Source organism: Sciurus vulgaris (assembly GCF_902686455.1).
Source record: "Sciurus vulgaris genome assembly, chromosome: 6".
Taxonomy (NCBI): domain Eukaryota; kingdom Metazoa; phylum Chordata; class Mammalia; order Rodentia; family Sciuridae; genus Sciurus; species Sciurus vulgaris.
In genome coordinates, this window is record NC_136466.1 from 16,928,778 (window position 1) to 16,942,809 (window position 14,032).

The 14,032-nt window shown below is 35.2% G+C and overlaps 1 protein-coding gene across 5 annotated transcripts in view; it reads right to left on the reverse strand.

Moving 5' to 3' along the window:
- The window catches only part of HMMR (hyaluronan mediated motility receptor), a 30,676-nt gene extending 16,816 nt beyond the window's left edge, over positions 1-13,860 (reverse strand). For 2 of the 5 annotated variants that reach the window (XM_079145944.1, XM_079145941.1), the window contains exons 1-9: positions 13,535-13,674; positions 8,727-8,825; positions 8,066-8,145; positions 5,415-5,462; positions 3,600-3,788; positions 2,520-2,606; positions 2,331-2,431; positions 539-613; positions 234-409 (exon numbers count right to left, since the gene is read on the reverse strand). In XM_079145944.1, the coding sequence (XP_079002070.1) occupies positions 234-409; positions 539-613; positions 2,331-2,431; positions 2,520-2,606; positions 3,600-3,788; positions 5,415-5,462; positions 8,066-8,145; positions 8,727-8,825; positions 13,535-13,580 (901 nt within the window). In that variant the 5' untranslated portion in view covers positions 13,581-13,674. Of the gene's footprint in view, positions 1-233; positions 410-538; positions 614-2,330; positions 2,432-2,519; positions 2,607-3,599; positions 3,789-5,414; positions 5,463-8,065; positions 8,146-8,726; positions 8,826-13,534; positions 13,675-13,737 lie in introns of those variants that run through there. The other 3 variants (XM_079145942.1, XM_079145943.1, XM_079145945.1) reach the window with 3 other exon arrangements.
- Between the last annotated feature and the right edge of the window lie 172 nt (positions 13,861-14,032).

A 14,032-nucleotide genomic window follows, 5' to 3' on the forward strand; every position in this document is an offset into this window, starting at 1 on the left:
AACTAGTTCTAGGTTAGAATAGCCAGTCAAGGGAAGTTATGAACTGCACAACTGTTTCTTTTCTACCAAAGAAAGCAAAATACTGAAATAGAGAACAAACATTTAAAAGTAAAAAAATTTCAAATACAGAACAAGGTTTTCTGTTGTTGCTTATATAATTACAAAAACAAAGGTTATTTTAACATAGCAGTGCTTTTCTTAAATACAGTATGCAGTAACTATGAACACAATACCTTTTTCTTTTTCAAGCAGCTGACATTTAGCATTTAAGTCTTCCATTTGTTTGGACAACATAATATTTTCCTCAAGAGACTGCTTAAGGATTAAAATTTCATGACTCTTCTCTTTCACATTTTCTTCTAACTGGGCAATATCTAGCTTATATTTTTCCACTTGATCTGAAGCACAACTGTATTAAAAAATATTTGGAAGAGCATATCTCTTTAGGCACATGGAAAATTAACATCAAAAAGATGAAAATGATATATTCATAAATGTTTAAAATAAGGTACAATTTAAAGCTACTTTTTCACATTACCTAATTTCTTCGATGTATTCTAAGAGTTTTTCTGTTTCAGATCTTTCATCAATCTTTTCTTTCTCTATTGAAACACTAAAAAAAAAAAAATTGGATGTTAAAACATTATTTAATAACTGTACATGATGCTTACTATGTATAAGATACTGCTGTATCAGGCAAGCTGACTCCAGAGTTCAAACTCAATCATTATTCTATGTAACTTCTCAGGCTGACAATTTGTATGTAAGCAGGAGACTCAAAATTTTACTTCAGTGAAAAATTTGACTTTCAAACATACTGTGACAAAAGAGCTATGATAATGAGAATCATATCATAAACATCCTAAATCAAAGATACAATCTTATTTTGTAGCTTTCTTGGTTTCCCTATCCAACCAAAAGCACTGAATGCCATAAAGCATTTGTTCCAGGCTACCTGGTACTCAATTACTTATATGTTCATCTCTTCTAAACAACCTAATTTAAGAAATAAACAAAAGACTTAACTAGACATTTCACAATAGAAGATGTAGAAATGATCTATAAGCACACAGAAACATGTTCAACATTCATAGTAACAAATTCACAAATTATCATTTCACATTCATTAAAAAGGCCAAAGTAAACTGGATACATCAAATGGTGGTAGGAATATAGAACCAACTTGCTAGTGGGGGTACAAAATGATACAACTTCTTTGAGGATTTTTTTAAAATGTTATATATATATAGGGTATATATATATTACCCTATGACCCAAGAATTCCACTTCTAGATTTACCCAAGAAAAGTAAAAATAAATGTTCACAAAGACATATGTGTTTATAAGTCTTTTTTTTTTAGTTGCAGATGGACACATCTTTGTTTATTTTTATGTGGTGCTGAGAATTGAACCCCATGCTGTGCAAATGCGAAGCAAACGCTCTACCACTTAACTACAGCCTGAGCCCTATAACAGTCTTTTTCAGAGTAAGAAACTGAAAAAAAAAAAAAAAAAAAAGGCCTAACAATGATGAAAAATAACAGTAAACAAAGATGTACTCATAGAGCAGAATGCTACTTGGAAATAAAAAGGAGGAAATTACAATTCACATGAGTATATATTGATGAATTGAGAAAAATTATGTTACAAAAGAAGTCCCCAACACATACCAAGACAAACTTCCCAAATTTATAATGAAAAATAGAAAATAGCTGCAGGAATGGGCAGCATTACACAGGTAGCAATCAGGTAACAAGGGGCATGAAGGAACTTTCTGAGGGGATGGAAATGTTCTCTATGTTGTTTGGTTAATGGTTACAAAAATGTATATAACTGTCAAAAGTCATCAAACTAAATATTTAAGATTTTTCATTATTACATGTAAATTACAGTAAAAATTATAAAAGGGATATTTCTATACACTAAAAACAGCTTCCTATACCAGTGTTTCTCAGTTTGGTTCTGATTACCACCTCTGTAAAGATTATGCTGGTAGGAAGATTTATAAGCTATTTCCTCATCAATGATACTGAAGATGTACAAAAGTAATGTATTCATACAACTTTCTAGCATTAAATGTTTGGGAATGATTAGGACCTCAATTTCACTTAGAAAGAGAAACAGGGAAGACTGGAGTGTAGCTCAGTGATAGAGTGCTTACCTAACACACACAAGGTCCTGGGTTTAATTCCCAGCACTACAAAAACAAATACATATATCGAAACAACACGTCATCCCATGAATGTGTTTCATTTTTATGTTTTATGTATCGGTTAAATAATGAAAACCAAATAACTGATTACACTTTATAATTTCATTCAGTCACTTACAGTTTCCCCTCAAGATGTGCTATTTTCCCCTGAGACTCTTCTAGATTCTTCTGAGTAACCAGCAGCTTCATTTCCATGCCTTCTTGTTTAGCCATCATGCTCTACACAAAAGAGAAACGTGTTTTAAGAAATTTGAAAGGTTTAGATCTACAGATCTAGACATAGTAATTTATCAAAGGTAGTACTCACCCTCATTTTTGTTTCTCTTTTGTTTCTAAGTTTCATCAGCTCCAGGCTTAGAATTCTTATATTTTTCTGGTTGCCATCTTCAGAAAACTAAGTACAATAAATATGCAAAAAATTCAGAAATATTTTCTGCTATACCATATACAAAATCATTTAAATACTGATTGTTCTAATTATTGTAGCTATTACTTGCCTACAATGTACTTTGGTAAAAAAAAACAGCATTTGATCAACCCAAATACTGACTGCATACTAGAATTGCTTTTGTCCTATCTTTTCCCTAATGTGACTTTCTGGTTTATTTCTAAAATCATTTGGGTGGTTGCTTAAGTTTATATGCCATAAAGTCCACTGTAAACCTCTAAAACAAGCCTCTTCAAGAGCATTTATTGAAATGTGTTGGCTTAACAAAATTAATCACTTGGTAAATTTGAAATATGCAGAATACCGGGTCCAACCCCAGCCTACTAAATCAGAAGCTCCTTGGGAACGGCCCAGGAAACTGCTCCTTTCCCCATACTTGAGTCTAAAGCACTTTGACTCTCTAAGTGAAGAGTCCTGAACATTACAGGCTCTGAATAAATGATTCCAATTAAATTCAACACAGATTTACATCCTCCCTCAACTTCTACAACAAGAATAAAGGGACCATGTTCAGCTCTTTAAGATCACGAGTACATTAATACTGATAAATGCAGTTTATTTATTGAACATTATTAATCCATTAATTCATTTCCCACTTTATTTCCATAAGGACTAGAGACAGAAGCATGCTGCTATGCTATTATGTATTTCAGAGAAAAATCTTTAAAGTGACAACAAAATGTAAAGTCTGTGATTTTTACTGATATTTAATGAGAAAATATGAAATCATTAAAACAAAAAGTAACTTGTTTGTTTATAACCACTTATATGCCAGACAACCTAATAAAAAGAAACACTAGCTACTTGAAGTAGGTTAATATTTAAGGTACATTCAGTGCAAGAAAGGGGTCCAAATACAGCCTCCAATTCCCAAACAAGAGTAATAAGAAAAAACATGCTTATAATTTAATTTTAAGTGTTATCATGAGGTTCAAATACCTTAGATTTTAATAGTTCATTAGTTCTAGTTAATTCAATAAGCTGTTTTTCCAGTGAAGCATTGTTTGCAGAGAGAGATGTCTTTTCTCTGACTATAGCATTTAGCTTTGCTTCCATCTTCTCTAACTCAGTTTCCATCTCCTGAATTCTCTTGTCCTGAGCACCACGCTCCTGGACAAGGACACGAATCTGGAGGAAAACAAGATCATATATGAATAATTTGCCAGTAAAATACCAATGTAAAGAAATGCTACTGGTAACAAAAACATAAAAGCTTCTAGAAAAAGCATGAATTTTGACATTATGCTCATAGATATTCTTATTTTACTAGCTATTTGAATAATAACATTTACCTTATTATAAATCTTAAATATCTGTATGCCTCTTAAGAACTGAAGAACTTTAATTGCCATAAATTCCCAAATGCAATTAAGTTGTTTATTCACTTTAAAAAAGTATTTCTACTTGTAAGAGTTCTTCTTTTCTGTAGTTCTAATTACACAGATATTAATTACAGTTTGAGATGGGAAATATGTTTCTTTTTTTGAGAAGGTGGAACTAGGCTCCTAAGTAGATATGTAGTAGGCATCAGCAAGTCATCATTCCTGCCATTACTAGTAGATTAAACAAAACAACAAAAGATCCTAAAAGGCCTAATATTTGTCAACAGGAAATGTAGAAGCCAAAGACAGAGTAATTACATCTTTAAAATGATTGGGGGGGGGGGGATCTACAAACCTAAAATTCTATACCAAATGAAATAATGATGCGACTTGTCAGTTTTGATCTTGACACTACCACTCACTCACTAATTAGTTTATCGAAACTCAGTTTTTACATGTATTAAGTATCAATTGCATGTATCCACAATAAAATAAGTCAATATTATGAAATACAAAGGGATCAAAGCAACCAGAGCAAAGATTCACAATTATCTTGATACATTCTTGGTTCTAAGCCACCATTTGACTACAATTTATTCTGGTTAGTTATGGAAAAGACTGGCAGAGAAGCAAGGAGTGCACTGAGCAATTTAGTACCGTTTAGAGAGATAATTGGGTTCTTTAGGTCAGCACTGCTCATAGTAATTCTTGCCATGTTACAAATGTACTGCCCAGTAGGGAGGCAGCTTATCACATGAGGCTACGGAGCAGTTAAAATGTGATCAGTGCAACTGAGGAACTAAGTTCTTAAATCTGTTCAATATTAATGTAAAACAACCACAAGTGCTGGGCATAGTGGTGAATGCCTCTAATCCTAGCAACTTGGGAGACAGGAGGATTGCAAATTTGAGGCCAGCCCTGGCAACTTAGGGAGACTCTAAGCAACTTAGTGAGACTCTGTCTCAAAATAAATAATAGTAAAGGGCTGGGGATATAGCTAAGTAGCAAAGTGTCCCTGGGTTAGATCCCCAGTATACACCCCCACCTCAAAAAAAAAAAAAAAGCAAAACAAAAACAGATGTGGTGAGCATCTACAATATTGGACAGTACGGTTCTCAGCTATTTCATTGTTGAGGAAGGCATACACCCATTATACAGAACAATGTATCAAGTTAGCATAACTTTATCATGGTCCACTTAACATGCAAGAATTGTATGTTCAACAAGTTAATTCTCTAGCTATGTTGTCTTAACAAAGAATGGCATACAAGAAGAGTGTTCACTATGAATAAACATAAATATTTGACCTATGAATGTAATTTTAAAATATGGACACAGATTGCCCAAACTACAACAAAATGTTAATCTCTCAGCTCTATGTAATTCTTTTCCATAATATAACAATTTACTTTTCAATAAAAGTATTGCTCACCTCTTTTTCTAATATCTTCAAATCTTTATCATTTTTTTGAGATTCCTTCTGTTTAAAAGTCAAAGAATAATTATAATCAAACTTAAATAAAATTTTATCACAGTAAAATTTGATTTTTAGTTATCTGAAAAAATTAAGGGTTCCAAACAGATAATTTCTATTTTAAATACTGCACAGAGTCTATAAAATATTTTGCAGGTCACCTATTTGGTAAGTGAAAGAAAAGGTTCTTAAAATCTCCCTGGGTGAGGTGATGCACGTCTACGATCCCAGTGGCTCTGGAGGCTGAGGCAGGAGGATCACAAGTTCAAAGCCAGTCTCAGCAACTTAGTGAGGCACTAAGCAAATCAGTGAGTCCCCATCTCTAAATAAAATACAAACAAGGACTGAGGATGTGGCTCAGTGGTTAAGTGCTCTTGAGCTCAATCCCTAGTACCCGCCCCCCACAAATCAAATCATTCTAATCTTCTCATTACTTTTATTCTAAGACACATAATTTCACTCTACTTCTTTCTATATAAACAGCATCTTTTCTGATGCAGTAGCTAGAAACAGTATTGATTTTTGCCATTTAAAAATGGAAAAAAAAAAACTTTAAAAAATCTATTTATTTATTTCTAAATTGAGGGGAAGGCACACAATCTCATGTTTTATTAATTTTGAAACTAATAAAATTTTCTATTAGAAAAAGTCTGTTCTTTGGGGGTTCTATACATACTTGTATGCCTATAACTGTAGTTTCCTATTGGAGTTTGTAAACTCTATAATTAATTCAAATTTTCAGAATTGTTTCTCCAGGAAATTCAGGTCAAGCCATTTATATCCATTTCTAAGAGTGTCTATATCAGTCTGGTTCAATAAAATACAATGCAAGTCATATATTTTTAAAATTTTCTAATACTCATTTTTAAAAAAATCAAAAATATTTTACATTTTTCATAATCTAGTATATATTATTTCAACATTAATAGTATAAAATTAATGAATTGTTTTACATTTAATACAAAGCTCCCATGTATTTCTCATATAGCACATCTTAATTTAGATGCAAGGTTTTCATTAGAAATATTTAGGGCTGGGAAGATAGCTCAGCTGGTAGAGTGCTTGCCTTGCAAACACCAGGCCCTGGGTTCAATCCCCAGCAGAGCAAAAAAAAAGAAAAGAAAAAAAAGAAATATTTAATTGCTATAGTTTGAATATGAGGTATTCCTGAAAAGCTTGAATGTGAAACAATGCAGACTGGTCAGATAACAATATTAGATCATGAGCTCTGTGAATTAATCAGTGGATTCATCCATTTGATGGTTTAATTTAAAAGGACTACTATACTGGGCGGTAACTATAGGCAGGCAGAGTGTGGCTGGAGGAAAGTAGGTCATAGGGGGCTGGGTGCCTTTAGGGTTCTTATTTTGTCCATGGCATCTTGCTTTCTCTCTCTGCTTCTTACTGCCATAGTTTAGCAGTTTTCTTCTACCACACCCTTCTTTTATGATGTTCCATCATGTTTAGCCCAGAGCATGAAGTCAATAAGGGGCAGACTGAACCTCTGAAACATAGCCAAAATAAAATTTTCCTCCTCCAAGTTGTTCTTGTCATGTATATTAGTCATAGTAATGCAAAGCTGTCTAACATAACTCAGATTCAGATTTCGTGAAACATACAGAAGACAGTTGTTCTAAAATCATTTGTAGTTTTTCACTAACAGAATTCAATGTTTTCTTTTTTTCTTGGTACTGGGGATTGAACCCAGGGGTGTTTAAACCACTGAGCCACATCCCCAGCCCTTTTTTATATTTTATTTTTTGAGACAGGGTCTCCCTAAGCCTTGCTAAGTTGCTTAGGCTGGCTTTGAACTTGTGATCCACCTACCTCAGTTTCCCAAGCTGCTAGGATTATAGGTGTGTGCCACAGCAACCAGCTTTGAATATGCTTTTAAATGTACATTAATTAAAACAATACTAAAAATTCAGTTCTTCAGTAGCACTAGTCACATTTCAAATACTCAATAGCTACATGTGACTAGTTACTTCCATATTGTACAACATAATTCTAGATGATCAGGAGACCGTAATTCATAATTGTCAAATGAATAAATAGTCAAAGCTTAACCTGCAGCTTTGGATTCCCAACTCCAAATCTCTGTCACATAAAATCTATATAACTCTTAAGAAAGTACAGTTGCCTCTTATGAATTAATGAAAACAGTAATAGTGGCCATTGTACAAGCCATATCATAAGACTATTAAGAATTTATTTTTCTACCATTCCTTAAGAGTTTCTGAGTTGAAATTCTCTTTTAGGAATTAGAATTTTTCTTCTTCCTTTTTCTTTCACCAATACTTACCCTTCCTCAAAAAAACAAAAACAAAACCACACAACTCAAATGGCAGTATCTAATGAAAGTATCATATAGTTTGTATAAGTTTATGAATAAAATTTATCTAGAAATAAGTGACTGAGAAATAGTAACCACTTTGTAATTGTGAACTAAGGGCACATTTAAACATAAGTAGTAAAGTTCTAGAGATAAGGTCCTAATAACTTATTCTACCTATTTACAGAATTACTTATACATATAACTCATTCTAGTTAAATACAATATCTTTCAGATATGTTTTCAATAATAATTGATAGCAATAAAAGCTCCTCACCTTTAATCCCAAAGTCTTAGCTTTTTTAGCTGTAGAAGGCATGGTACTATCTTTGTCAACACTAAGATTTTGTTGAGATTCTGCAGAAAAATGAATTGTACCAATCATAGTTAGGGTTTACATGTTTCAACCACACAAAACATAATTTCTATATTACTGCAATTATAAATGAAGCATTATTCTTTTTTTTTTCTTTCTTTCTTTTTTTTTTTTTTTGTGGTGCTGGGGATTAGAACCCAGGACCTTGTGCATGCAAGGTAAGCACTGTACCATCTGGACTATATCCCCAGCCCCGTAAAAGAAGCAATATCAAGTTATTCTTTTCTTGATTATATATTTCTAAATAATTAATTGCACAATATTTATACATCTAAAAACCTTTCTGATTTTCCTAATATTCTCTGAGAGAATGATTAAGGAAATAACCAAAAAGGAAACTATATATCTCTGAGTATCTTGCTTAATCTTCCTGATTATTTACAGGATGATGATGAAAGCATTATTCTGTACCTGATCCTTTCATAAATTCATCAAGTTAAAGTAAAAACAATTCTAGTTTTATATCTTTAGATATGCAACATCTTTAAATTTAAATAATGTTATTTATAAATTTAAAACTTATAAAATCATATAACTATTGTTTTACTTTGAGGCTCATTACCTTTTTGTTTTTTAAATCTTTGTGATTTCTGAAAGGATACTGGTCCTTTAGATATTTCTGAACTGTTAACATCGTAAGCACCTGGAGATGGTGCACAGCCTAGAAAAAAACAAAACATTAATGTATCATCTAATGTTATTTATGATGTGAAGTTAAAAACATGTCACGATAATGTAAATATAAATATAAAAATAGCATCTATTTCATATTATAAAGGATTCTCTATGAAGAACAATATCATCACCTTGCCTTTTATATAGATTGAGTAAAAGGAACAATAGGCCGTATGGTTTTGTTGTTCTTATTGTTTTTTGCAGTACCACTGAGCTACATCCTCAGCAGCCGCCCCCACCTTTTTTGAGACAGTCTCACTAAGTTGCCCAGGCTGGCCTGGAATTCATATAATCCTCTTGCCTCAACCTAATAAAGTAGCTGGGATTACAATAGGCATGTGCCACTGAATCCAGTCCATAGCTTAGTTGTTAAGAACTGAATATAATAAAATAAAATGTTTGGTGTCAACTCTCTTCAAATAGAGTCACTAAGGTAAATACCACTGGATTCTAGGAATCATAATTAAAATGATCTAGCCTTTAAGAATTAATCTGTAATAAAAATTTAGAGGGATAATCTACCTCTGGCTAATATCAACATGTACAGATGACGCCTACTGCAATTTGAATTCAGAGACTGAAAGCAACTGCACTAATAACAACTAGAAATTTTTAGTACTTAAATGCCAGTCATTGTGCTAAACAGTTTGGAGATTTTATTTTATTATTAAATCCTTACAAAAATTTTACATGTTAATTTATAGATAATGAGGTTGAGGCTCTAGAAATTTATAGTCATATTATGTGAAGTGCAAACTATACTCTATTTTTATATTCCAAAGGTTTATACTGTGTAACCTCATTTAATTGGAGTCCCAAATTTTAGGGTCTTGAGATGGGACTCTCAGGATGTAAATATTAGCATAAAGCTTCAGCTGATTTGAAATTAACATATTAAAACTATTCTCTGAAAAGCTATTCACTTGTTTTTGCATGAGAATAGCAAAGAGCTTTGACCATTTCAAGCAATTACTACTGTCCACAAAATATTTTTTAAATAGTAGATAAGCATTCAGAGGATCCAACTAGCATTTTAAAAAAGTAAAACAAAATAGAAAATATCAGTGTAGCTCACATATAGCAAGATTAGGTATTATTTTCTGGAACTTTTGTTTCAGTTATATGTGAAGAAATATAAAAGCATATCCTAGGTAAATATTATATAAATTATATAATTACATATAAAATTTATATCTCACTCTGAAATATAGTTTTAAAAGCATTAAAGTTATTGCTTTCATAAGTAGACCATAAAAATTCTATTAAGGATAATTAAGTTTCAACTCCTCTATCCAGAATGATTATTTATATGTACTGACACAAAGAATCCAATCCCGGGTACTTTCAGGTCTTATTATGGTCAATAAAAGGTAAAAGTAGTGGATTTCCAATAAGGAAGGAAAGTCTCAAACCGCAGAATGCACTGGTGTAAGATACAGGCAGGTCTCACAAACAGTATTCATCTTGGCTAGCTCAGATTTCCCACACCTCACAAACTATTTACACTGTTAAGTCAACAGCAGGATGACGGTGATTCCCCCAAATCAGCTGAAGTATGGCATATCTTGGAGTATCTTATTTTATTCACTTTGGGTAGGCAAGGCAAGGTAATGGAGAACATATTGTATTTTAAAGTGTAAAGGAGACCACAGAGAAAATTACTATGACTACCTGTTAGGCCTTTTTGGGAAAGTAGAAATGGGGTTACACTCCTTGGTTCTCTGCTATTAGAAATGCTGCTACAGAAAAGTGAGAAGTACTGCTCTAGATTTGGTAAGCGAATGATGGGTGGGTGTTTCATCTACCAAATATGTTGAATCCCCGTATTTCAGTTCATCACTGGGTCCATACTTTCAAAGGAGATAAGAGCCAATAAAAGAAGGAAAAGTGGCAATGACTAAGCAGTGTCATTTAAGTTGAGATCTAAGATCATACTTAACTCTTCCCCTGAAGACTGCTGAATGCCAAATTTGACCGTTATGGGAATTCAAGAACTAGACTGAAATCCAGCATCAACACTTACCAACACTACGGAAGACAGCAACACATGCTATTTTTATGTTCTACATGTTTTTCTTACCAAACTTAAATGTATTACATCATAGATATGACTTGTTAGAAATCTGGGAACATTAACTAACAGGAATGGCAAACGGAGAGATTGTAAGCTTTCCGGAATAATTTATATCTTCATCATAGATTCAAAGTGAACTGAAAAAGTTCACTTTGTGTTTGTATGTAAACCAAACATAATATGTATTACATTAAATAAATCTGTCAAATGTCTAGATTTCTGTATTTTCTGTTCTTTCTTTTAGTGCTGACAGTTCACTTTTCATTTTGCTTGGCTAACTCTCATTTATCCTCCCGATCTGTCAGTCACTTCTAGTTTTCTCTGAATCCTCAAAGCACGCTAGGAAAAATCCCTCCATGGCAGTCTGTATATATTTTCTCCTATCATAGAACATCTCAGTTTTATAATAGTCTATTTACTTATTCATCTTTGACATTGGACAAAACTGTGTGAAGTTAGAGAGTATCTTAATCATGTCCATATCTCTAGTATTTAGCTCAAGGTGGAGTTTAGCAGTATGAAAAAGAAAACCCAGGGGAGGGGTTGTAGCTCTGTGGTAAGAACACTTGCCTAGCATGTGTGAAGCACTGGGTTCCATCCTCAGCACTGCATAAAAATTAAGTAAATGAAAGTTAAGAAAAAAAAAAAAAGGGCATTAAAACACAGAAAATACACTTGGATGTGAGAATAGAATGAGGGTTCAAATCCAGCTGGCATCCAGTGTGTGCCAATCTATAGAAAACACTGTAACACTGTGACAAATACTTTGTAGTCAAAGGGAGAATATGGTGAATGAGAGAACATTATACTCCCTCCTTTCCCCAGTCCAGCTTTAAGTATCCTAGGATATTTATATCTGAGACTTAGATTCTTCATTCATGAAACAGGAATAAAAAGTAGTACCTATGTCATAAAACAGTTGTGAGAATTACTTGGATGAGAAATCACCACAGTGCTTCATACATACTAAGCATCAAATAAATAACTGCTATTTATACTGCTGACAGAGCTTAAGAGTATATTATTTGAAAACCTGGGAAATAATATGGTCCTTGAGTCCTGTGATTAAGGAAATAAATTTGTGCTAATCCACTTACTCACTTGATTATCCTTTGTGAGCAGAGTGGTGTACTTTCCCATTTATATGTTGGCAGGTAGAAATTACAGATATAATGAATGACCAAATGACAGTTATTGTATATTACACATATATATATAGTTCTATAAACAAGGTAATATATATATACATACATACTTACATACAAATCATGTGGTTTTTCAGATCTGACACTTACTCTGGCTGTTCAATACAATAACAAAACCTTTCAGTTTTCTCATTTGCAAAATGAAGATATCAGTCCCTTGCTCACATGTCAGAAGGAATAAAGGTCCACCATGGAAGACCTTAGCAGAGTCACAGCACATGTTCAACATCTCCTAAGTGACAAGTGCCTACCAACCACATCTAAGGCTTGGTTATGGTGCATGTGCTCTAAAGTGGTTAAGAGCACGGGATGAATTCTTTAAGGCTTAGTTATATACAGTTCTGAGCGTTTGGTGTATAATAATGAGCAAATCTCTTTCATTTTCCCATCACTTTTCAAAACATTTAGATTGACACATAAACACATAAAAACTGTGCGTATTTGTGAAGTCCCATGTGACGTTTCAACACTTGCACACACTGTTTGAAGTTTAAAATCGGGCTAGCATCTCTCTCTCCTCACGCTCTGGTCGTTTCTCTGCTTTTCTTTTAAATGGTAGTGAGGACTGAGCCCAGGACCTGGTGCGGGCCCTCCCACTCCTCCACTGAGCTGCATTCCCAGCCCTTTAAAGAAAAACGCGTTGTTTTTTTACTTTGAGACGCGTCTCCCCGGAGTGGCCCGGGGGGCCTGGAACCTGCGCCTTCCGGGCTCCGCCTCGGGAGCAGCCGGGGGCAGGGGTGTGGGCCAGCGCGCCGCTGACCCCTTTTCTGCACGGGGAAAACATTCTAAATCCCTCCGCCTAGCCTCCGGGAATACGCGGCTCGTTACCTCCACCGATACAGTCAATTAGCGCCCCAAGATTCGGGGTGCTAGCAACAAAATTACCAAGAGAGAGGTCGGGCGCGGTCGGCGCGCCAGCAATCCCTGCGACTCGGGAGGTCGTGGTAGGAGGACCTACCAAGTTGGAGGCCAGTCTGGACAACTCGGCGAGACTCTATCTCAAACAAGAAAAAAAGAAAAGGGCTCAGAGGGAAAGAGTCCCGGGTTCAATCCCCATTGTCGCCTAATAAACAAAACACAAGCAAACAAAAACAACTACTTGGGGATCGTGGGAGACGAACGCCTCCAGCCCCGTCCCCTTCGCCCCGCTCCTTCGTCGCGCTGGCTATTACTATTACTCCTCGCGTGAACGAAGGGTCCTGGGGCAGGGACAGTGTCACTGTTTATCACTCGCATCCTGAACAGTGCTTGGCGTGCGTCAGAAACTTAATACGTTTGCGAGAAATTTAAACATGAATCCCGGCCTGTCTGGAAGTGGCCTCAGGCTCGCCCGGGTGAAGGGGACCGAGAGCGGCGAGAAGCGGGAGGACGTCTCCCATCCCTCCGCCGCCACCCCGCGCCTCCCGACGTACACACCTGAAGGGTCATTGAATCGCTTCAGCCGAGCCTTAGGAAAAGACATGCTGACAGCCGGCTTCACCAACGAAGCTAAGATCTCCTCAGCAATTGCCGGCAGATTACCGCCTCGTTTGAATTCAAATCATCCCGGAGAGTCCCCGCCCACCAGCACATTAGCCAATTGGAGAAAACCAAAACCTCAGGGCAGACCAATCACGCACGGTAACACCGAGAGGGCATGCGCACTGGCTTCTCACCGCATCCAATTAGGAAGCCTGTACATTGAGGTTGCCAGCCAATAGGAGACTGGCTTTTTTCGCTGCTTTCCTCGCCCAATCACTTCTGGGGTTGCTCAATTGCAGCCTCAGCACTAGCAACATTTGCGCAGGCGCACTTCCAACTGCAAAGTTAAGTGTGCATTTTGGCGTCATATAAGTGAAGGGGTAATCAGTTCCTACATCACTGGTTCCAACCTTCGCCCATCGTTCTGTGGATGATACCTTTCCTGGATTTCAG